General features: G+C 47.4%; 1 protein-coding gene across 6 annotated transcripts in view; it reads right to left on the reverse strand.

The window, feature by feature from the left end:
- Window positions 1-17,073: 17,073 nt before the first annotated feature.
- PLXNB1 (plexin B1) overlaps window positions 17,074-23,952 on the reverse strand; it is a 43,520-nt gene continuing 36,641 nt past the window's right edge. For all 6 annotated transcript variants that reach the window (XM_087430922.1, XM_087430921.1, XM_014791632.2 and 3 more), the window contains 7 exons: window positions 23,769-23,941; window positions 23,412-23,572; window positions 23,168-23,315; window positions 21,239-21,303; window positions 21,015-21,090; window positions 20,029-20,103; window positions 17,074-18,760 (listed from right to left, as the gene is read on the reverse strand). In XM_087430922.1, the coding sequence (XP_087287048.1) occupies window positions 18,656-18,760; window positions 20,029-20,103; window positions 21,015-21,090; window positions 21,239-21,303; window positions 23,168-23,315; window positions 23,412-23,572; window positions 23,769-23,941 (803 nt within the window). In that variant the 3' untranslated portion in view covers window positions 17,074-18,655. The remainder of the gene's footprint in view (window positions 18,761-20,028; window positions 20,104-21,014; window positions 21,091-21,238; window positions 21,304-23,167; window positions 23,316-23,411; window positions 23,573-23,768; window positions 23,942-23,952) is intronic.

A 23,952-nucleotide genomic window follows, 5' to 3' on the forward strand; every position in this document is an offset into this window, starting at 1 on the left:
GTCTCTGCCTTGGTTCCTGGCACAGAGCTCCTAAACCCTTGTAATTTCCTAAGTGATAAGAACACTAGAAGCATCTATTGTTCTATTTGTCTTTGACCCTATCCCTGACACAAGGCTCCTAAAACGCTTGTAAATTCCTAAGTGATAAGAGCGCTAGGAGTGCCTTTCATTCTAATAAGGTGACTCTGTGTGGGTTCCTGGATGCCTCCTGGATGGGAGCTAGTCACCAGAAAGACAAAGCCATAATTAGAAGTTCGGGATTTTCAGCCCCCTTGAGAAGGAAGAAGGGCTGGAATTAATAATTGATCCTGCCTACCTGAGGAAGCCTCTATAAAATCCCAATAGTAGAGGATTTGGAGAGCCTCCAGGTTGGTGAACCCATCCACACTGGAAGATGACATACCCCAGCTCCATGGGGACAGAAGCTCCTGCACTCAGGACCCTCCCAGACCTTGCCCTATGTATCTTTTCATTTGGCTCTTCATCTGTATCCTTTATCATATCCTTTAATAAACTAGTAAACATAAGTAAGTGTTTCCCTGAGTTCTGTGAGCCACTCTAACCAAACCGAAGGAGGGGGTTGTTGGAACCTCCAATCTATAGCCTATTGGTCAGAATCACAGGTGATAACCCGGGTTTGCAACTGGCATCTGAACTGAGGAGGGGCAGTCTTGTGGGACTGAGCCCCTAACCTGTGGGATCTGATGCTCTCTCCAGGTAGACAGTGTCAGAATTAAATTAAATTATAGGACACCCAGCTGGTGTCACAGAGAATTGCTTGTGTGGGGAAAAGCCTCCAAACATTTGGTGACCATAAATGAAGTGTTCCTTGCGGAGGTAAAGGAGGCACATGTGAAGGAAAGACATAGTAGGGAAGAACTGGGTTTTTCTGGACATAGGAAGAAAAATGTGTGTTTTTCCTTTACAGTTTGCAAATCATATATTTGATAAGCATCTAGTATCCAGGATATAACAAGAATTCTTACAAATCAAAAACAAAAAGACAAACAACTCAATTTAAAAATGGGCAAAGGCAGTCACAAAAAGACAAATACCACATGAATCCACTTATGTGAGGTACTTAGAGTAGTCAAAATCATAGAGACAGAAAGTAGAATGGGGGTTTCCAGGTGCTGGGGAGAGGGGGTAATGGGGGTTATTGTTTAATGGGTACAGAGTTTCAGTTTTACAAGATGAGAAGAGCTATGGAGATGGATGGTGGTGGTGGTTGCACAACACTATGAATGCATTTAATACCACTAAACTGAACACTTAAAAATGGTTAAGATGGTAAATTTTATGTTATGTATATTTTACCACACACAAAAAAAAACGCTTTAAAAAATGGGCAAAGGACTTGAATAGAGATTTCTCCAAGGAAAATATATAAATGGCCAACAAGCACATGAAGAGATGCTCAACATTGTCAGTCATTAGGGAAATGCAAATCAAAACCACAATGAGATACCACTTCATACCCACTAGGATGAGTATAATAAAAAAATAGAAAATAACAAGTGTTGGAGAGGATGTGGAGAAACTGGAACACTCATACATTGCTGGTAGGAATGTAAAATGGTGCAGCCACTGTGGAAAACTGTTTAGTGGTTCCTTGAAAAGTTAGACATATAATTACCACATGACCCAGCAATTCCATCCTAGGTATACACCCAAAAGAACTGAAAATAGATATTCAAGCAAATACTTGTACGTGACTGTTCATAGCAGCATTATTCACAATAGCCAAAAGGTGGAAACCACCCAAATGTCCAGCAATGCTGAATGGATAAACAAAATGTTGTATAACCATACAATGGAATATTATTCAGCCATAAAAAGGAATGAAGTACTGAATGAAGTACTGAAAATGAATGAACCTCAGAAACATTATGCTAAGTGAAAGAATCTATACTCAAAATGTCACATATTATATGATTTTATTTATATAAAATATCCAGAATAGGTAAATCCATAGAGACAGAAAGCAGATCAGTGGTTGCCAGAGGCTGGCAGGGAGGGAGGAATGGGGAATGACTGCTTAATGGGCGTGTTGTCTCCTTTGGGAGAGATGAAAATATTTTGAAACTAGGTAGAGGTGATGGTTGCACAACATTGTGAATGTACTAAATGCCACTGAGTTGTACACTTTAAAATTGTTAATTTTACATTATATAAATTTCACCTCAATTTAAAAACAAGTTAAAAACATGGTTTTTGTGTAAATGTAAAATAAGCTGTGTCAAATATTTTTACTTATATTATATTACATGTGATATAATATTATATTACAATATTTTCTATTATGTATATTAATAATTTTTGAGGGAATTATCAAGATGATAAACTGGTTCAGAGAAGAATTCAAGAAACAAAAGTTTATATAGTGTATCCTGAAAGGCATGCTGAAATAAGTTTGCTAACTTAGCAACAAAACTGACGAATGTCCTCGAAGGCAACGAAACCATGACCAGAACCCATAACCTGGTCAGAATTTGCTTACATCACTACTAGACAGGAATCTCTAAGTTAACATTTAACTTCACAGAGTCTTGTCCCTAACTGATAGTAACTAGTAAGTCAAATAACTAATTAAATAATATTTGGATGGACCTATGAGACAATGCTTCTTTATGACATCAAAATGACACACTGTCATCCTATTGCCTTATTTCCAAATACTGGATAATTTTTTCCTAACAATATTATTACCTGTTTTCCTAACAATATCTTACCAAGTGCTGGCATTTTACTCATGTGGTGTTAATATTTCACAATAAAAATTAAACCCAGGAAAAGTTGCTTTACACAGAGTAAAGTTTCCAAGAGCTATTATATATCATAATGTGTATTAAAGCTGATAATTGCTATGTATATTTTCATTTCTTTTCATTTAGACAGTTTTCTTTTTTACCCAAATATTAGCTGCATGTATGAGATTTATTTTATCTTTAAATTTTTATCTCATGGCACAGTATATATTTTTGCAAAATAATTATACACATATCTTTTCTATACCAGAATTATGATTGACATTGACCTTTATCTAATTTGCCTTATCTGCTTTTTACACCTGCACCACCTTGGACAGCATCGTGACCTCTTTTGATGACAAGGACACCTCCAGCCTCTGTGGACCCTTACGATGTTCATGGGGCTCAATGTCATTCCTCCTGTGGGTGGAAAGCCAGGCCAGGGTACAGGGATCACTCTGGCAGAGCATGGACTTTTTTTTCTACCTATAAGATAAATGCATGCTTAGGTAGAAAGTATAGAGAGGAGAGTAAAAATCACTCCCAATCCCAGCTTCCCCTCCGTAATCCTCCCGTCTCCCTGGGCACCCTGTCTCTAAGTTCAGTAAAGGAGCCAGCATTATGCTAGAAAATTCAGGTTTGTCTGATTCCAAAAAAGCATTGCTACCTCTGCTTTTTGTTTGTTTGCTGGAACTGCTTTGCTTTTGTGAGTACCCTTTGAGCTATTCTGTTACTAGTGTAGTCTTTGATATATAAAAACACACAACTAGTTTTGTTTCCTAACCCCTGAGAGACTTATCTTTTTTTTTTTTTTTGCTGGGAAAGATTTGCCCTGAGCTAACATCTGTTGCCAATCTTCCTTTTTTTTCTTTCCTCCCCAAAGCCCCAGTACATGGTTGTATATTCTAATTGTCCTTAGAGCTGTCCTCTAAGTCCTTTTAGTTTTTCTATGTGAGCCGCCACCACAGCGTGGCTACTGACAGACTGGCTACTGACAAGTGGTGTGGTTCCGCACCTGGGAACCGAACCCGGGCCACCAAAGCAGAGTGCGACGAACTTTAACCACTAGGCCAGCAGAGCCGGCTGCATAAGAGACTTATCTTAGTAAGTAATTTTTTTATCCTTTTAGTAGTCATCACACATATAGTTGATCTCATTTCTGCCATTTTTTCCTTTTTAGATACTTTTTAATAATTCCTTCATGCTTTTTTTCCTTAAAGATTAGTGTTTTCTTTCCCTTTCATTGCTTCCGCTATTGTTGAAGGATAAGAAGTTTTAAAATGCCACCAGCTACTTTAGAGTCATATAATAATATGCTTTCATCTCTGATTCTCAAATGTAGCTATGAGTCAGTACCAGTCCTCTGCACAGTAAAAACATGGATTTTCAAGAATTATAATATTTGTCATTGATTTAACCACAATGCCCACAGAAATTTAGACCTAATCTATGTTGAAATGAAAGTATTTCCAGGGGCCGGCCCCATGGCTTAGCGGTTAAGTGCGCGCGCTCTGCTGCTGGCGGCCCGGGTTCGGATCCCGGGTGCGCACCGACACACTGCTTCTCCAGCCATGCTGAGGCCGCGTCCCACGTACAGCAACTAGAAGGATGTGCAGCTATGACATACAACTATCTACTGGGGCTTTGGGGGAAAAAATAAATAAATAAAATTAAAAAAAAAAAAAAAAGAAAGTATTTCCATTAGGTCCTATGAAACCACAGGCAGAGTCAGACTCTCATGTGACTGTTCAGCTGTTTACCTATATTGTATCTTCAGGTAGGTTTTCTACGGTGGTATATTTTCTGGCTTTTGGATACTATATCATAGGGTCTTTTTATTACCTATACTCGTACAAGACCACTAAGCTGCATATGGGATTATCAAGACATACTTTTCCTATAAAAATCTAGAGACATTACTACATTGTTGTTGAGTATCTATACAGTCATGCACTGCATGATGACATTTCGGTCAACGATGGGCCGCATTTACGACAGGGGTCCTGTAAGATTAGTAGCATATAGCCTAGCATATAGCCTAGATGGTGTAGGCTACACCATCTAGGTTTGTGTAAGTACACTCTGTGATGTTCACACAATGATGAAATCACCTAACGACGCATTTTCAGAGCATATCCCCGTTGTTAAGTGACACATGACTGTACTTTCTGAGATTAATCCTTTAGGCAGTTTTTAATATTTTTCTAGCAAATCTGGTTCTTCTGCATGAAATCTTTTATACCTCTATACTAATCATATACTTATTTGACATTGTCCCACAAGTTTTTTTTGTTTTTGTTTTTGGTGAGGAAGATTAGCCCTGAGCTAACATCTGTCACCAATCCTCCTTTTTGCTGAGGAAGATTGGCCCTGGGCTAACATCCGTGACCATCTTCCTTTACCTTATACATGGGACGCTGCCACAGCATGGCTTGACAAGCAGTGCACAGGTCTGTGCCTGGGATCTGCGAATCCCAGGCCATCAAAGCAGAGCACGCAGACGTAACCACTATGCGCCACCGGGCCGGTCCCTGTCCCACAGGTTTTTGATGCTCTGTTCTGCTTTATTCTCTCTTTGTGTTTTAGCTTGGGGTAATTTCTATTGACCTATTTTCAAATTCATTGATTCTGTCCTCAGCAGTGAGAAGTCTATTATTTTTTTTTTATAATTTTATTTATTTATCTTTTTTCCCCAAAGCCCCAGTAGATAGTTGTAGGTCACAGCTGCACAACCTTCTAGTTGCTGTATGTGGGACGTGGCCTCAGCATGGTCGGAGAAGCGGTGCGTCGAAGCACGCCCAGGATCCGAACCCAGGCGGCCAGCAGCGGAGCGCGTGCACTTAACCACTAAGCCACGAGGCCGGCCCGAGAAGTCTATTATTGATAAATCTGTTAAAGGCATTCTTTGTCTCTGTTACCATTTTTGTTTCTAACATTTCCATTTGACTCTTTATTTTAGTTTTCATCTCTCAGATGAAAATTCCCACCTCCAGGGATGTAAGATAGAACACAGGCACCTCTGGGCAGGTTACAAGGAAAGTGGCCACCTCAGGGGAGCCAGGTGTAAAGAGAAAGTTCCAAGGTCAGGTAGAAACCCAGAGATTGTGCTGCTGACTGACCATGGTGCAAGAGGGCACAACGCAAGGGTTTGAGGAGTTGCAGAGGGTGGAAGATGGCATAAGAAAACATGAACAGGACCCAGTGTGGATTAAAATCTGGGAAATGGGGAGTTATTGGGAGTCCAGTGCTACTTGTGTTGCCTGATAAAATAAGAGATACAGAGCATGATGAGAAAAGACCTCTGTGAGTACAGAGAAAAAGCCAGGCTGGAAGACAAAGCTTATATTGGCAGGTCCTTCCTAACATACAAGTCCGGAACAAGAGCCTCACCCCTCAGTCCAGCAGATTCTGGGGGCAGGGGCAGACCACCTCCAGTCGGGGTGTTCCTATAGCCTTGAGGGCTGGAAAATTGGTGCTCTGTGTGTCAGGCTGACCCATAAGAAAAAGAGAAAGGTGTGGGCTCTGTGTGCTCTGTTTTTTGCCTCTGGACTTGCCAAACAGACATGTCAATATTCCCATGGGTGATGAGCTGGAGGGAGTCCAGAAGAACTGCAGAGAGCGGGGCTCCACCCACATGGAAGGAAAATAAGTGTACCCTCCCAGATCACCAGTACTCATGAGTGACAGTAAAGAAGCAGATCCAGGAGAATAGTTAAAGCAGTGGCCAGATTTTACTGAAATACAGATTGAAGTGACTGATTAAAGTGAGGGACTAGACAAGATCTTTGAAGAGACGTGGAGATGGATGACCAGAAAGAAGTAGAATTGCCTCCAGAGAGAGGATCAAATGCAAAAGGAGCCTAGGGCAGAAGGAGAAGAGGATCAACAAATCCATGTTTGTGGATGGGGCTGGAGGAATAGACGAGCACATAATGGTGAAGAGAGAGGGAGAAAGTTAAGCAGACGAGGAGTTACTGTGATTTCCACCCTTTCAAGGCTTGGGATTTTACACAGGGTATCAAGATCAGAATTTCTTCTTTTTTTTTTTTTTTTAATTTATTTATTTTGTGAGGAAGATCAGCCCTGAGCTAACATCCATGCCAATCCTCCTATTTTTGCTGAGGAAGACTGGCCCTGAGCTAACATCTATTGCCAATCCTCCTCCTTTTCTCCCCCCAAAGCCCCAGTAGATAGTTGTATGTCACAGTTGCACATCCTTCTAGTTGCTGTATGTGGGATGCGGCCTCAGCATGGCCCGAGAAGCGGTGCGTCGGTGCATGCCCGGGATCCGAACCCCGGGCTGCAAGCAGCAGGGTGCGCGCACTTAACTGCTAAGCCACTGGGCCAGCCCTAAGATCAGAATTTCTACTTGGGAGAAAAAGTAAGGGATAAATTTGGAAGCTTAAAATGACACAAGATAGGAGAAGCCTCACTATATCCTCGGAGCTTCTTCATGACAGTAGACATTTTAAATTCTTTGATATTTCTACTGTGACCTCAATTATAAATAAATACTTACATACATAAATAATTGTTTGAAAACTGAAATATATGAGATAAGATAAAATGCTATAGGAGAGAGCAGAAGCTCTTGGCCCCTCGACTTTCCCCAACTCCACAGTTCTTCTTCCCACTACAAATATAAAGAGCTTCTAACATGTTTGTCCTCTTCTATGACACTGACTTGGCCACATTTGCTAACAGGGGTAGTGATTATTTGCTCAGTGACCCGATACCTAGAACAGCCCCCTTGTGGATGCCCTGCTGACAATCCCGGAGAGGAGAAGCTGGAAGGGGCAGGCCGAAAGCAGCCTTTCTGGCTCTTCTCGCCTCTCATTTGTTTCACATGAGCCTGGGGAGCCCATCAATCAGGATCATGTAGTGGTGGGAGCCAGATTTCTGTTCTAGGATGACAGACTCCTCATGGGTCCTTGAGTATGGGGCTCTAACCACCTTAAGGTTACTGGAGACATGCCCAAAGTGGGGGCAGAGCAAAGAACTCTGGACAGAGGTACTGAGCACCAGCCCGGCTCACAGTGGGGTGGAGACTGATTTCTTTTTGCTCGTTTTCTTACATGTGCGCAGACTTCAGGAACCCGTATGTGAAGGGCGACTGGGTTCAGCCGCGATTTGTTTTCTTTACCAACACCATCTAACCACTCCCCAGGCAAAGCCTAACTTTGAACAGAGGCTCTGGTGTGAACAGAGAGCTAACCATAGGTCAAGATTTTTTTAGGTGAAATTCACATAAAATTAGCCATTTTAAAGCGTACAGTTCAGTTGCATTTAGTACATTCACAATGTTGTGCAACCATCGTATCTATCTAGTTCCAAAACTTTTTCATCTCCCCAAAGGAAAACTCCATACCCATTAAGCAGTTACTCCCTATTTCCCCCTCCTCCCAGCCCCTGGCAACCACCGATCTTCTTTTTGTCTTTATGGATTTACCTATTCTGGATATTTCATAAAAATGAAATCATATAATATGTGACTCACTTCACTCCTGTTTATGGCTGAACAACATTCCATTGTATGGGTATATCCCTTCATCCATTGCTGGACGTTTGGGTTGTTTCACCTTTTGGATATCATGTAATGTTGCTACATGCCTAGGAGTGGAATTGCTTGGTTTGGTCAAGACTTTTTTTTATTGTTACTTAGGGACTTATACAATGAATTACTGATCCATTTTAGCTTCAGATAGAATGAATTATTTAACCAAAGTTAAGTAAATTTAAACTGAAGTCAGTGTTATTTTAGACTGGAAACAATAATTATTGCCCACTTCATGGTTTGAAGCTACCAAGTCCAGTTAGTTATAGAAAAAGTGGAATAAATCAGACTCTCTGACTAATCATCAAGTCTTAAATTCTAGAACATCCCATGTTATATTTGCCTGTAACGAGAATGCCTAAATAAGTAAAGAATTAGAAATCTCTCTTACTTTTAATAATTATGTCGTAAACTCATTTCATACTCTTTATTAAGATTGGGATCTTTGTCATTTGTATATATTTCTTTTATGATGGAGAACGTATAAAAATTGGGAAATCCCAGCTACAACTTATTTGCTCTAAGTGAAAGTTAATCTGAATCGTCAGCTAAGCTGTCATGTTAGTTTAACGAAAGAGTTAAGGTTTTCATGTCTGCTCTGATGCTGCTGCAGGTATTAAGAGAAGAGAAGAGACCCCTGGTTCTTTATGTAACACAATAAAACTGAAGGGCCGGCCCCGTGGCTTAGCGGTTAAGTGCGCGCACTCCACTGCTGGCAGCCCAGGTTCGGACCCCGGGAGCGCACCAACGCACCGCTTCTCCGGCCATGCTGAGGCCGTGTCCCACATACAGCAACTAGAAGGATGTGCAACTATGACATACAACTATCTACTGGGGCTTTGGGGGGAAAAATAAATAAATAAATAAATAAAATTACAATAAAACTGAGATTTAATCATCAATCTATTTAATATTATACTAAATTACAAAAAAAGATAGCATATTTAGATAACTTAGTCTTCAAAGAATTTATATCAGATAATATTTGTTGTGTCTTCAAATGTTAATTTCACTTCTATTGATGAGTAAAAGCACGATCTTCAATCAGTCTTCACTCAGTCTTAGAAAATACAGCTCTGTTGGAATTGAATGAGTCAGGATATTGAGGGAGACTTCGTCCATTAAAATATCCTTGAGCAGGATCTTGCTTTGCAGTAGGAGTCTCCTCCCCACGGAATCCTTAGCTAAGCAGAAAGACTTGAAGCGATATCCATCTGTTAGCCATTTTTGAGTTACTCATCTTGTAATTTGCTGATAATTCTAATTTACTGTAGACAATTTATTTTGTCTTTTGGCATTTTTTTCCTTTTAAGATAAGAAAGCTTCTCTCATTATACAAAATGAGAAAGAGATTCTCTAACTGCTGATTGTTTATTTAACTGGTCATTGTTTATTATTTCTGGAATGTACCTTGAAATCCTGTGTGAGGTAAGCAGTTTACAGAAATAAACATCTATCCCACCCCTGTATCAATTAAGTTACACCATATAAAAATGACAGATGGGGCCAGAATGGGGAAAATATTTGTAGTGTATACAACTGAGAATGTATTGATATCTGGAGTATTTAAGGAATTACTGCAAGTCTACAGGCAATACATAGGAAACCGAGAGGGAGATAGACTGATTTGGGGTAGGTTGTTCACATGAGGAGATTCCTTGGTGTAAGGATGCCCATTTTTTAGGTAAGCCCATGAAGAAATGCACAGCTTCATTAGTAATCAGAGAAAATATATGAAAAAATAGAGTGAGATAATACTATATACACATGATGTTGGCAAAAATTATAGCGCCAGCTATAATCAAGGACTGATGAGGTGTGGGGAACAGCCACACTCTGCCGAAAGACTTTAAGTGATGCACTGATTCTGGGGGGCAGTTGAGAGGTCTTGGGTGAAATTTAGCAGTAAGCACACGCCGTCTGACTCACCAGTCCCACTCCTGGTCACGTGCTCAGAGAAACTCCCACACAGTGCAGCAGGGAGACGTGCAAAAGTGTACCTCAGAAAGGGTGGGGGAAAATAGGGACATCATACAGCTATGTATCTTAATTACATAGATCTCAAAAGCATAACCCTAAGTGAAAATGTCAGACTACAGCGTAAAATATTTCACATTACAAGAGAGGAATTAGGGCTGGGAGGTGCAGGGGCCCACAGACATGTAAATAGGTATTCATACGTCCTCCTGGAACACTGGGGTGGGGGTGGGGGTGGGGGTGGGGGTGGGGAGGTAAATACTGTCCACAAAAGATAGGACAAATCTGTTTTGTGATGTGTCCTGTCACTGTTTAGAGGACACTCATTTCCTTCCTTACCAATTACCGGTGCAATATTGATTACCTATTAATTGCTATTATTGTTATTATTTGGTCTGTTTTTGAGCTATCAGTCCTCAGCCATTGAATAATCTCTCGCTGAGCCAATATCATACAACTTTATTATTATTGTCTTAAGATATGCTTAAATATCTGGAAGAATTATTATTTATTTTCAATATCTTTATAACAATATTATTTCAGATGATGTGAATTTTAGAACATTTATAAGTTCCTTTCTACCAACATATAATACTTGTGATTACAAGTGTAATTCATAAAACTTATGAATTAACGTAAGATTAAATGATCTTTCCAGAGTACATATCTCTTTATTTATATAGAACTTCATTAATACAAATTTCTATAGTACTATAATTTTCTCTTATACATTTTGAACAATTTCTATTAAGGATAAACAAATATTAAATAGAGTAAAATAGCGAAGAAAAAGAGGAAAGAGAAAACTTTGAGAAGAGCCAAGTATAAAAATGAAGAGGGTAGAGAAAGCAGACAGACAAGACACAGATGATGTTCCACGTAAACCTTTTGTAATCTTCTTGAACATCTTGTGCCCTTGCCTACCTTGGCATCTTCCACACCATGTTGAAATTAGCTATTTACTTTTCGGCTCTGTCCACTAAAATGGAAGCTCTTTGAAGCAGAGCTTTGTTTCTGAGCCCGTAAGGGTGTCCGTCTCCAGGAAATGCTCACTAAATTCTTGTTAAATAAGTAAGTGAAACAGTGGAGGCGTGACTGGAACGGTTATCAGAGGAGTCACCGTGAGAGAGAGCACAAAGTCAAACATGAGAAAAAGCACCTTCAGGAAGGGGGGCGCGTGGAGGTGGGAGCGCCAAGCGGAGAGGGCTACGTACGAGCAGCTGGCAGGCGTGTGTGGAGAGAGTGAAAATGAGCATACGAGAGGGACCAAGTTTTACAGAGTTGAGATGAAAAGAGACAGGGAGTGAGGCAACTGTAGCCAAGATTAAAGGCAAAGCAATTTTTTTTTTTTTGGAGAGGACAGAGAGAGAATACTCAAATAGAAAAAAATGACGAGAGACGTTTTTCAAAAGGTGTTGGAAGAGAAATGAGAAAAGGGGCTTCCCCAGAAGTGTATCCCCAGAAGTGTGTCCCCGTGGCTCTCGGCTCAGATCTGATGCGACGGACTCACCTGGCTGGTGCCGCTGCCATGAGACCTGACTGACGGGCTGTGGAGGGTGATGGCAGGCTCCAGAGTTACAGGGCACAGGTGGGTGACCTCGTCCACCAGTGGGATGTGATTATCGTGTCACCCAATCTGGATCTGACCAGATCAGGGTGGAATCTCTAATGTGGTGTTAAATTAGCCTATTGTGAATTAGCCTACTAAAAAGTGCATTGTGACAATTACACATAGAAGCAAATCACACCCTGGGGACACCCAACTTTTCTAGACGTGGATGTTGTGTTAATGAAAACTTTGTGACATAAACTCAGGATTTAATTCTATTCTGTTGAAGCAATAAGTTGCAAGGCAACTCGATGAAACACAATGTAAAATTTTAAAGAATGATTAGCTAAATTATAAAAATATATGAACTATTTAAAGCAAAATGAAATGAAGTAGATTCTACAACGGCATTTAAATTTCTCTCACAATTATTTAAGAGAATATTCAAGTATGTGGATAATCACTGAGAAAAATGTAAAAAAAGATAATTGTATTTCTGTAGGTAATCTATAATTTTGTCCACTTAAAATTTTTCTTTAATGGTGTATTTTTAATTAAAAGAAATAACGGATTTAAATAAACTAATTTAAATAAATTTATGTTATATAATACTTTTACCAGAATGCTGCTTTCAGAATTAATATTTTCCTTTGTGGTTGTTGGAAATCTCTAATTTGGAAGATTAGAGATTCCTCAGGTTAATTGGCATAAACTTAATAAGGAGGATAATATGAAATATTTAAAATCATAATTTTAAAAGTAGCAAAATGTTAATTTGGAAACTAATATGTTTACTTGGGTTACAATGACTTCTAAGGCAAAAGGAAACTGGAAAAAGCATTTCACTCCCTGAGAGAAGGACGCACACCCGCTCAATTAGAAGCCCAGCTTTTTGCTGCAATTCAACAATTTCTTAAAGGAAAATATCACTTGAGAATTTACACAATGGATATTGAAAAGTATTCAAACAGACTTTAAGGCAGGAAGTATTACTAGAAATAAAAAGGAAATTTTCATAAAGATAAAAGGATCAAAACACAAAGATATAAAACTCCTAAATATTTATGACTCACTTCAAATACAGGAACCAAAAGTTGACAGAATTAAAAGGAGAAATGAAGGCTTTGTGAGAAGGGGAGCAGGCGGGAAACCAAAGGACTGAATGAGGTGCAAGGCGCCTGGGGCAGGAGGGAGCGACAAGCAGAGAAGGGCCTGAGCGTGGCTGGGCCCCCAAGGGACCCAGGGACCTAGTCCAGTAATGGAGCTGAGGACACAGAGGGGCCCAGGTAATGGCGCTGGGAGCCTGAGTCCCAGCCCCCCCCCCCCCCCCAGGAAAGAGGCAGGGTGGGAGGTGGAACCTGGGCAGCCTGGAGCAGCAGGAGCCCAAGGTTCCATCTGGGAGTCTGGAGACCTGGGTTCTAGTCCTACTTGCTGTGTGATCTTGAGCAAGTCACTCCCTCCAGATGGGTTTGACGAAAATAATAAGAATAAGAAGTTTTTACTTATTGAGGTATATGGGGAAGCCATTCTGGTTTAAATCTGATTTGGCCTAAAACTTGTTTTTCCCAGAGCAGCCTGACTTATGGCTCACCAAACATGCATGGTACATCCGCTTCAAACATTTTCCCAAAGCAAAGAATGTGCTCTTTAAAGATAGGGTGAATGTCTCTCTTTCTCTGACGTCAATACCAGTACTTATTTGAAGATAAGCTTTTCTTCCAAGGGAACCAAGCTCAAGTTGATCTGCCGTGTATGTGCTAAACTGCAGCAAAACATCTCCTTGTGACTTAGGAAAGAAAACTGTGTTCCTGTCATGCTTGATGTACGTTCTCTGTTCTGAAACTGTATGTCACTAAGCACTTCTCCGGAGTGCTTTCTTCCTTGGTGGAGACAGCACTTCCGGGCTGGTCCTCAGCATTTGCTCTATAAATATTACTCTATCTTTCTTATCTATAGATTGGTTATTGATTATTTGCATTGAGAGGTTCAACCTCCCCCAGGGAAAAGACACCCTCTCTGCCCTCCCCCAGCCCAGCCCAACCACTACCAATGGACAATGCCAGAGAGGCACCTTTCACTGTTGGGGTAGAGGCGGGGTGCTGGCAAGCCAGAGGGCAAAGGCAGGGCCTTCCCCCATCACTTGGAGCCTGAATCTTGCTCTGCAGCAGGCAGAATCCAGGCAGTGACCCTGGGCATGAGGGGAGGAGGAGAGAAACCCCTCTCAGGCTGGGGCTGCCCAGAGACACGCAGGCGGCAGGACAGGGACTTGCTGTCCTGTTGGATTCACAAAGTTGAGACAGGGTGAAGAAGCCCCTGTGATGGAATGCCTCCCTGTGTTGTCACAGCGGGGTGCCAAGGCCAGGGAGACCCAGGACTGCTGGCTCCGTCTGTGCCCCCTCCATGGGCTCGCACTGCCTCTTCCCAGCAGAGGTCAGGGCAAGCTGTGCACCCTGCTGCGGTTCACCCTGTGCTCCTCCTACCCTCCTCCAATGAGGCCTTGAGTCGCCACCCAGCTCACCCTCCATGGGGGCCCGGCCTGGCCCCCGGAGCACGGAGGGCCAGCTCTTGCCCTGAAGGCTCTCGTAGCCCTGAGGGTCTGCAGGGGCCTGCCTTCTCCAACGACAGTTTTCACAGGTTGCCCTCTCTGGGAAGGTGCTTAGGGGCTCGCATCTTATAGAAGAATCCAAGCCTCGGAAAAGAGATGACTGTCCCACAGTGGTCAGTGCCAAGGCCAGACCACAGCCCCGTACTCGAGCTCCAAGTCTGTGGGGCTTTCCACCAGGGCATCTTTCCTCAGGGTCAGAGCTTCTGCCCGCCCCCAGTGCCCCCTACACATACACACCAAACATATACATACACACACACACAAATGCAAACACACACAAATACAGTGAGCTCTGCTGTCTGGAGTCCAGATCAGCAACCTGGGCTGAGAGCAGGTGAGAGGGGCCCTCTCCGCCGGGGTGGTTGGCAGTGCCGTGCACACTTCTGGGGGTGTGAGGAATGCAGATGCGCCGGCCTCCCACATCTCCGCAGAGGGTCTGTGCCCGCCCCACTGAGTCCTTCTGCCTGAGATGAAGCTGTAGACACAGAACGTCTTCAGCAGCCTGCAGCTGGTGTCTTCCTTGGGTCCCTATTTGCACACCCAGCATCCCACCCAGCCTGGAGAAAAGGCCAGAAGGCCCAATCAGCCCTAAGAAGTCGAGGTTTCTGAGGTCCAGGTAGACTGCAGCACCTCCCAAGGGGCACCAGGGTGTAGGGTGTGGCGGAAAATCCCTGGAAGCTGGGAGGCCCGGAACCAAGTCCTGCTATGGCAGTAACCCTGTAGCCTTGAATGACAAAGCACCTGCCACCTGCCTCCCAGGGCAGTAGGTGCTCTTGCTGGGTGTGTTGTTTGCCGGCCAGGCCCCTCCTGCCTGCTTTCCACCCTGCTCTGCACTCAGGAACTGACACCCCCTCCACCCCCTACCCGCCCCCTCAACTAGTCACTCACCGTTATACCACCTCAGCTATCTCCTTGGACATATCTCACATCTAAAACCAGAATCCAAGTTAAGACAAGGTAAGATTACCCACTAAGCCCCAGCACCACTGAATTGCGAACCATTCCTCATTGTTTTCATTTTCTAAACAGCTCCAGACATAGAAACATCCGCAGCTGCTTCTGATAAATTCCACACTGTGACCAGAAGATGGCAGTACGCCACCATCCCAACTCACCACCTCACCTGAGGTCCAGGTCGCCAGCGTGAGCGTCACACTCCTAGAGCAGCAGGGGTCCTCTTTATGGCTGCTCTGGACAGCCCACAGGTCATTCTGTTTCAAGGGCACATATCAGCCAGGTAATCCAAACACTTATAAATAAAACCCCAAAATTGCAATCAAGGAATAAATTCCTTTCAACACCATGATGATATCCTTGTCTTAGTTTATCCAATTCCAGATGTCTATCAGAAATCTATCATCCTTAATTAGGACAGGACATTTTTGAAGGGAGATCCTTGAAGCATCGCCAGTAAGCTAACGCAGATGGTTTGGGTCTGAATCTGTTCTTGAATGTGAAGGAGAGCCTGGGATGAGGGGTGAAAAGGCACCTGAGGTACAAGCGTCAGCATCAGGGGGCCCAACAGAGAAGCATGGGGCAGCCAGGCCCACCAGCAACCCCCAGCACAGCCAAGAGCCTTCCGTCAGCACTGGCCAGTGGGAATGGAGTCCTTCTGCCCATTCCCAAGGCTTTCAAGTGGCTTCCAAGATGAGCCCAACATCTATCAGCACAAATTCAGCTGTTAAATTCATTAGCACGATTCTTTAAATATCAAAAATATTAATAAAAATATAGAACTCTCGGATCTTCTGTCTGGACAGTTACTCCAATATTTCAATTGGTGAAAGTTCTTTTAATAAAGCAAGTCACTCCTTAAACCCCTTCAGGCACCCCGTGATAACGAGAAACAAGGTCCTTTGCATGCTAACATGTTTGAGGGAAATATAGCAATGAGGGCACACTTTTGCAATCTAGAGCAGAAAAATTAGCAAGACATTGATGGAACTGAATGACCAGTGTCCTACACTGAAATTGTGGCCAAGACCCACGTGAGCAACCCCAGAGGCCTGTCAGTGTGGGGTCTCCACCCTCAGTCATGGTGTCTGAGGACTTAGAAGTTCCTAGTCATCATGGTAGGTTTTCACTCTCCATATCCTTTATTGGAACAATGTTCTGGGAGGTCGAGACGTGAAAGTGAATGACTCAGAACACGTTCAACACTCACCCCTCCCAGACGTGCAGGTACACCGTTTCCCTCTCCCGGAAGCCCTCACCTACCCCGTTACAGGCCTCCTTGAAACCGCAGCAGCTTGAGCCTGGACCAGAGGCACGGGCCTGTCGTGGCCCCTATGGTGTTGACCAAGTCTGCCTCCCTCTCTGTGCCTGCTTGAAGTCCACCCCAGACTGAGTTCCCCATCGGCCCTGCTCCCTGAGACTGTCACAATGGGGGATCAACTCCATGGGTTAGCCTGAGCAGCCAATGAGGGAGTCTGAACCACTCGGAGCCACTATAAAAACCTGGCTGGAGCACCCATTTGCAGCACTAAAGCTCACATGCTCCCAAAAGACAGTGCCTGACTGCTGACCTGTCTCTGACTGTGGTCCAGACACCAGGCAGAAATGGGGAGGGAGGGACGTTAGAGCAGGAAATAGCTGTGACTACAGCAGGCATGGACAGACCAACGTGGCTCCCGCTGTCTTAGTGACAAGGACTTTGGGATGGCTTTATTTAGGGCCAGTAAGAGGAAGGGAAGGGGAATCATTCCTCCCGGAATCATATCAGCCTCTGTCTCTTCAAACCCTCAACAAAGACCCCTGAGTAGGGGGTGGGGCCTCTGTGTCAGAGGGGAAGGGAGGCTGGGGTCTCTGGGCCATGGGGAGTAAGTAGAGAGCCAAGGGGGTGAACCTTGTGAAGACCCTGAAGGGCCCTGGGCTCACCTGTTTGGCAGGCTTGCCTCCTGCTAAGGCCAAGGGTGGTCTCAGTCAAGGGGGCCGTACAGTCAACCCCTAGCCGTACAGACCCAGCCAGTAACACAAGACCCAGCTAAGACAGTCTTGAATCTCACCTCCAGCCACAAACCAGGAAAACCACATAAGGTGGCCTTCACACGGGCAGACAGTTGGGTTAAGAGCCCCACCCAAGATGCCTTGACTTAAAAGACAACTCAGTAACCAGGAGCCCCCTTAGATCATCCCAGGCCAGAGGGGTCTGGGGAGTCCAGAAAGAGAACCTTGGAAAAAGCCCCCAAGACCCACTCTGCCTAGAGCTGACGGCAATAATGCCATCCTTTCCTGGAAGTTCCTTTCAAAACAAATGGAATACGAACGGAGAAGTTAGAAGCCTCAAGTTGCAGATAAGGCAGGTCCCCTTGAAGAGACTGCAGACTCCTCCACCTCGGTTGCAGGTCTCCCCAGCCCCGTCCTGGATGGCGTTCTCACTTCCTTCACAAAAGCTCTGACCCCAGCAAGCCCTGCCCAGGAGCCAAGGAGACCCCAGCCAGCCCAGCAGTCTGGAGCATTACATGGGGGCCATGAGACCTTCCCCAGGGTGCAGAAGGCACCTCCCCGTCGTGCCTGCCAGGCACAGCTGCCACCCTCACATTAAGGGAGGGGCTGGGCCGAGCCCACACATCAGACGCCAGGTGGTGTGTTATCCTTTAATGAAGAGCTGGGTCAGTGGGGCCCCCAAGGCCCCCCTGCAGCAGATGCCCCTCACCTCTGGCTGCCTCTGAGGCACGGTGGTCCTGAGACAGCCAGCCCTGCTGAGGGGTCAGTTTGCAGTGGCCTGGGAAAGGCAGTCATCTCTCAGACCTAGGAACACGGCAGCAGCAACAAGGCCAGAGGCAGCTAAAATGAGGTCAGGGATGATGGAGGAGAACAGGACAGGAGTGGGGGCTCTCCTCCTTCCTCTCTGAATCCCAGTGGGATAAAGGCCAGTGTTCAGGACCGTACAGTCTCCCCAGGGGCTGGAGGCCCTTCCAGCCACTCTCTGGAAGCCCCTGGTCCTTGACTCCCTGCAGACTGACGTCACACACAAAATAGCCCACAAGGTCACTGGGCTCAGGGAGTGGGCTGGGCACCACCCCATCAGCCTCAAGGCCCCAGGCCCTCGAGGTGGGTCCGCCAGGGCCCACGCCAGAGCCACCAGGAGACTGGGAGCCACCTTCCACTAACTCTGCTTGTCAGGCGCTACAGGCATCTAAGAAGGTGGTCTCTCCCTTGCGGTTCCAGGGCTGCCCAGGCGGGGCTGAGACCACAGCAGGCCAGGGCTCGCCGAGGCCCTACAGATCTGTGACCTTATTTTCCACGGCAGCTGCGATCTGCTGGAGCCGATAGCCCAGCTGCATCTTCTGGGCCGTGCCATCCTCCTCCAGGGCAGTGATGATCTGGAACACAGAACCCACACCGTCAGGGGGAGAGGGCCAGCCAACACATCTGCCTTTATGCAGACTCAACAGGCCTCCTTGGCTACTGCAGCACAACTAGGGGTACCACCTCGCTTACTTCCTGTGTGACCCCAGGGCCTTGCCGGGGGGAGGGGAAAATAGCAAAGCTGCTACGAGGTTTTATGGATTGGTGATGGAGAGAATGAAGTAGTTTATTCAGTACTAGCACTCGTGGTAACAAATATCCATCTCCCCTGGCAAGATCATTTTGAGTAGAGGCCAGCCCCACCCACCACGCTGGCCTTCTCCCCCACGAACCCCCTAGAAGCCCTGCTCCAGCCATCCTGGCACCCCCCAACAGGCAACAAGCAATTCCTGAATTCCTACATGCCAGGAGCTGGGTGAGGAGCAAGAACCCAACAGTGACAGGTCAGAAATGATCGCTGCCCTCATGGGGCTCACTGGGAGGGGGACACATTCTGACCAAACATGAACAACTATATGACCACAAACGGGGGCTGCCACAGAGGGAATGGTCGGGAATCAGGAGGGGCTTGCCTGCCATGTCTCCATGGGGCACACGACACAGCACACACCCCCGCCAGGGCCCACAGCACTCGCAGCAAGGCCCTCACACTTGTGCACCACTCATTTGTTAAATTACTGTCCTCACTCCAGGCATGGGCCACAAGGCAGGCACCTCGTCTTTGAACAGCAGCAGCCACGTGATGGGTGGATGCAAATGTCCGAGCCGATGATTCTGGCAGGCATTCAGGATGTTGACTGGTGGGTGCTCTGATCTTGAGGCCCAGCCCAGGAATCCCCTAGAAAGCCCCCTCACCAGCTGCATTGTGCCCTCAGCCATCGCTGGCCCTGTGCCTGGACTCTCCTCTGGGCCAGCACCCACAGGGGTAGCCATACACAGCACGCTGCCACCCAAGGACTCGGGTAGGGATCTGAGCCAGGGCAAGGTCGGGGCAGAGATGGCAGCTCTGTGTCCCTCCCAGCACTTCCCGCGCATCTCCAGGCAGATGCCCAGCCACTCCCACCACCATGCCTGGGAGCCCCACTGAGGAGCCGGGATAGGGAGCGTGGGGATAGGTAAGAGCACAGCCAGTACCAGGAAGAAAGCCTGGAGAACACTGCCCGAGCCCAGGGCCCAGCCCCTCCCCTACTCTGTGCCTGGGGGAGACCCAAAGACCCCACTCGAGCCACAGAGCCAGACACCCTCACATCCATCTCCTTGGCCACCCTAGGGTCCTGCCCACCTGGTCATAGTATTTGTTGATATACTTGTAGAGTTCGTGCAGGGCCACTCGCGCCCCAAGGTCTCCAGAGTAGTTCTAGGGAGGAGGACAGAGGAGAGGGGAGAGATGAAGGGTACTGTCAGCCACCTGAGGCAGCCCAGGACCCCAGGGAAGGGGGGCAGGGAATGGGTCCTGGGAGGTGGAAGAAGGACGGGCCAGCAGGGGAAGCAGACCAGGGGTTCCTGCAGTTTCAGTAGGGCCTGAGGCTTCCACTGGGGCCCTGCCTCTCTCCCCGTCGAGGCTCCCGCTGGGACCCTTTGTCATCCCAGGTGACTGAAGAGCCAAGCATGATAGATGTTGCTCATAGGCTGTGACCCAGTGTAGTTCTGCTCTGATCTCCCTCAAGTCTTTCCTGAATTACACCCAGAGCCCTCCACAGGGACATCTCTGAGCCTTGTCAGGATGGAGGAGTTGACGTCATCTAACTTACAGAGCTCTTCTGGGGATCAAATGAGAAGATAATCAAAGCACTCCACACACAGCAACACCCCAAAATCATGGCTGCTATTATTATTGTGGATGTGACCATCATCATCTCAGAAACACTGTTTCTAGTTCCCTGGAGTTTACATTTGGGGGCTGTTTTAGGAGCAGGTGGGGGCATGTCCACACCACCACATAAAGCAGAGCAGCAGGAAGACAAGGGCAGGCTGAGCCAGGCAGTCCTGTGGCTGACCCCAGCCACCTCGCCACCTCGGAGCTATGGTCCACAGACCCCAAGGAGTCTAGTTAGGCGGCACCTGGCTGTGTCAGGTTAGGAGGTAGCTGCCAGGACAAGACCCTGCTCCTCTGTGATGAGATGTTGGGAGCCCTGATCTTTTACAGTGGCCACTGGAACATTCTGCTGGGGTACCAAGGGCTTCCCTGCAAAGGAATAGTATGAAGCAGGCAGGACCCTCGTGGCAGCAGGCCTGTACCCAGCCCAAGAAGCAGAGGGCGGGCCATACCCGGGAGAGCTCAGCCAGAATGGAGTTCATCTCTTGGTCACTGGCAGGGATGGTCTGTCTGATGTCAGCATAATACCTGCCAGAGACCATGGGAAAGGCAACCGCTGGTGAAACAAACCCACTCCTCACCCCACCAGGGCTCACCCCAGGGCCTCAGCTGTAAACACCCACCACACTGTCCACCCGTCCCCTCCAGACCCACTCCCTCGTCCTCATCCTCGTACCTTTCCACCATCCGTTTGTAACGGGGAATATCCCGAGCATACAGAAGTTTGTTGATGGGGGAGTCCTGGGCGCCAGCAGGCAGGCAGTGAAAAGGGAAAGAAGAATGAGAGCCCCTGGGAGGGTGACCAACTGTCCCAATCTTCCCAGCACTGTTTCGGTTTTAAACCCAAAAGTCCCAAATCCCAGGAACCCCCTCAGTCCCAGGCAAACTGGGATGGTTGGTCACCCTAGCCCATGTCCTTCTGCAAGGACCCCCTCAACTCCCTCCCCTCTACCAATGGCCAGTCTCTGGTGTTGTCACTCTAGCTTCTCCCCATATTACTCCAAGGTCATTTCTCAGCTCCACAGGCCTCCCCCTGCATCCAGCAGGGAACCGGCATGCAGAGCGGAAGGGCCCAGTGTCGTGTGGAGCCCTGACGCTGCTTCTCCACGTGCTGTTCATTCCCCAAGAAATCATTTTAAGAATCAGGAAACGGACTCAGAAAATGAAGTAAGTTGTCCCAGACCACCTCACTCCTGAATAGCCAACCTGGGATCTGAGGCAGGTCTCTCAGATCAGAGCCCACAATTTTAACACACCCAGACACATCCTCTACCACCTAACTGGGTTCCAATCCCAACCCTGCCCCAGCGGCTGTGGGCTCTGGGCAGCACAATTCCATCCTCTGGACCTGCTGCCTCATCCTTAAGCTGCTAGGAAGGTGAGGCAAGACTGCACCCCCTCTGTAAGCAGGGATGTTAACCCTGGGCCTGAGGCAGAATATGTGCCTTCTCACCAACTCTCCACGGGGGCCCCTTGGCATTCCTGATTTGGACTATTCCTGAGCTACCCAGGAAGCATCCGCAGTTTTGCTGGGAAGCAGAGGCAGTGTGAAGATCAAGCAAAAAACCCAGTCACCACAGAGCATCCACCCCCAGAGGTGGCCCCTGGGCCCTAGCGTGGCCCTGTGGTTCTCAGCTCATCATAGGCAGGGTGATGAGAGCATGCAGAGCCAAAATGGCTTCCAAAAGTCAGCATTACAGAGTGGAACTTTCCATTTTGTTTCTTCACAGAGGTCTAGGGGCATATCTCTCAAGTGGTCACAGGCCAACTGTGGCCCAGGGGACTGGGCTAAGCAGAGCCCCCATTCTGCTGAGCCACAAGTACCCTGCCCACTGGATGCCTGAGCAGTCACAGCAGTGACCCCATATCTGTCATGGGACTCTCTGGGCTCTGACTACTCCCCCACCCTCTGCTGTGCTACCAGCCAGCCCTGACCACTTCTCTGCTTCCCAGCTCCCCTCGTCAGCATTCCCTCCATGCCTGGCACTCCCCTGGACTCTCCTCTCCACGCTGCACTGGCAGGCACACCCCCACTGCCCTCAGGAATCAAATCCACCAGGCAGCCTGGAGCTGCTGTGAGATTGTAGAAGCCACGTCTCCACCTGGAAACCACCTGGTGGCCCCACCACCGCCTCAGGCTCACCTCCTCCAAGTCTGAGCTCATCACGGCCAGAGCCCAGGGACCAAAAGTGACCCCTCCTTCTTCCTCAACCCCCACATCCAACCCACAGCTCCTGTCTGTCCTGTATCCTCTTGTTCTAGCTTGAACCTGGCCACTGTTGTCCCAAGGACAGCACAGCTTCCTCTCTGGAGTCCAGGCTCCAGTCCATCCACGGCACAACTGCCAGGAGACTCCGCCTCACTCTCAGGTCTGACCACACACCCCCGTTCCCAGCCCATGCGCTTGCTCATCCCTGAAGACTGAGAGCAAGGGATCCCAGCAACAAAGCCTAGCCTGGGGCCTGGAGTCACAGGCCTCCCCTAGCCCTCCTCCTCGACATGCACGGGAAAGCCCGGAATTTATGCGCGTGCTCAGCACCGTCCACCTCCAGCCCACACTGCCCCATCCCACCGATGCCCTCTGTGTCCACCCAGACCCGCTCACTCGGCCCAGCTTGTGGTCGGCCAGGGTACAGGCATCCATGAAGGTCTGTGCAATGACCAGGAGCACGGCATCCATGTTATCAGATGTCTGCACGTCAAACACAAACTGCGGGTTTTTGATTATATTGATCCAGAACCTCAGCGGCAAGCTGCGGGTGGGGCAGGCGTGGCCAGTGAGTGTGCTGGGAGGCAGGCGAGAAGACCCCGCACACACCTGGCCTGCCTGGTCCTACCCCCACCCCCACCTGTTGGTCTTCCAGATATGGACGGTGTCCTGGTCGGAGATGCCGTGCTGCAGGGCCTGCTCATCCAACAGGTCAAAGAAGTACTTAACAGCAAGAGGCACAGGGTGGCTGGTGCTGAGAATCACCTGGAACAGGTCATCCACAAACTTCTGCAGGGTGCCCTGCAGAGGAGAGGAAGCACAAGAGGTGCTGTTGGCAAGGGCACCTTGGCACCAGCCCAGCCTCAGACACCTTGCAGCACCACGCCTGTGTGAGCCCCACCCTGCAAATCTCATGAGTGGCTCTTCTCCCAGCAGCCCTGACCCCACTGCCTATCCTGTCCTTGCCCCCAGCCCCAACTTGTCCTCCTGGCCCCACCTTCATGGACAGCAGGCGGGTCAGGTAGATCTCAGGGATGGCCTTGGCTCGCTCCCGCTCCCCGCCCCGAAGGCTGCCCCTCCGAGGCCTGGGCGGCTCCGGCTCCTCACTCGGCTTCACCAGATGCCAGGGCCGGATGCCCCCCTCGTCTACATCCTCCAGCATTGGGGTCCCTGTGCCAAGA

Source organism: Ceratotherium simum, chromosome 5 (genome assembly GCF_057802395.1).
Source record: "Ceratotherium simum simum isolate JZ-2026a chromosome 5, ASM5780239v1, whole genome shotgun sequence".
Classification (NCBI taxonomy): Eukaryota; Metazoa; Chordata; class Mammalia; order Perissodactyla; family Rhinocerotidae; genus Ceratotherium; species Ceratotherium simum.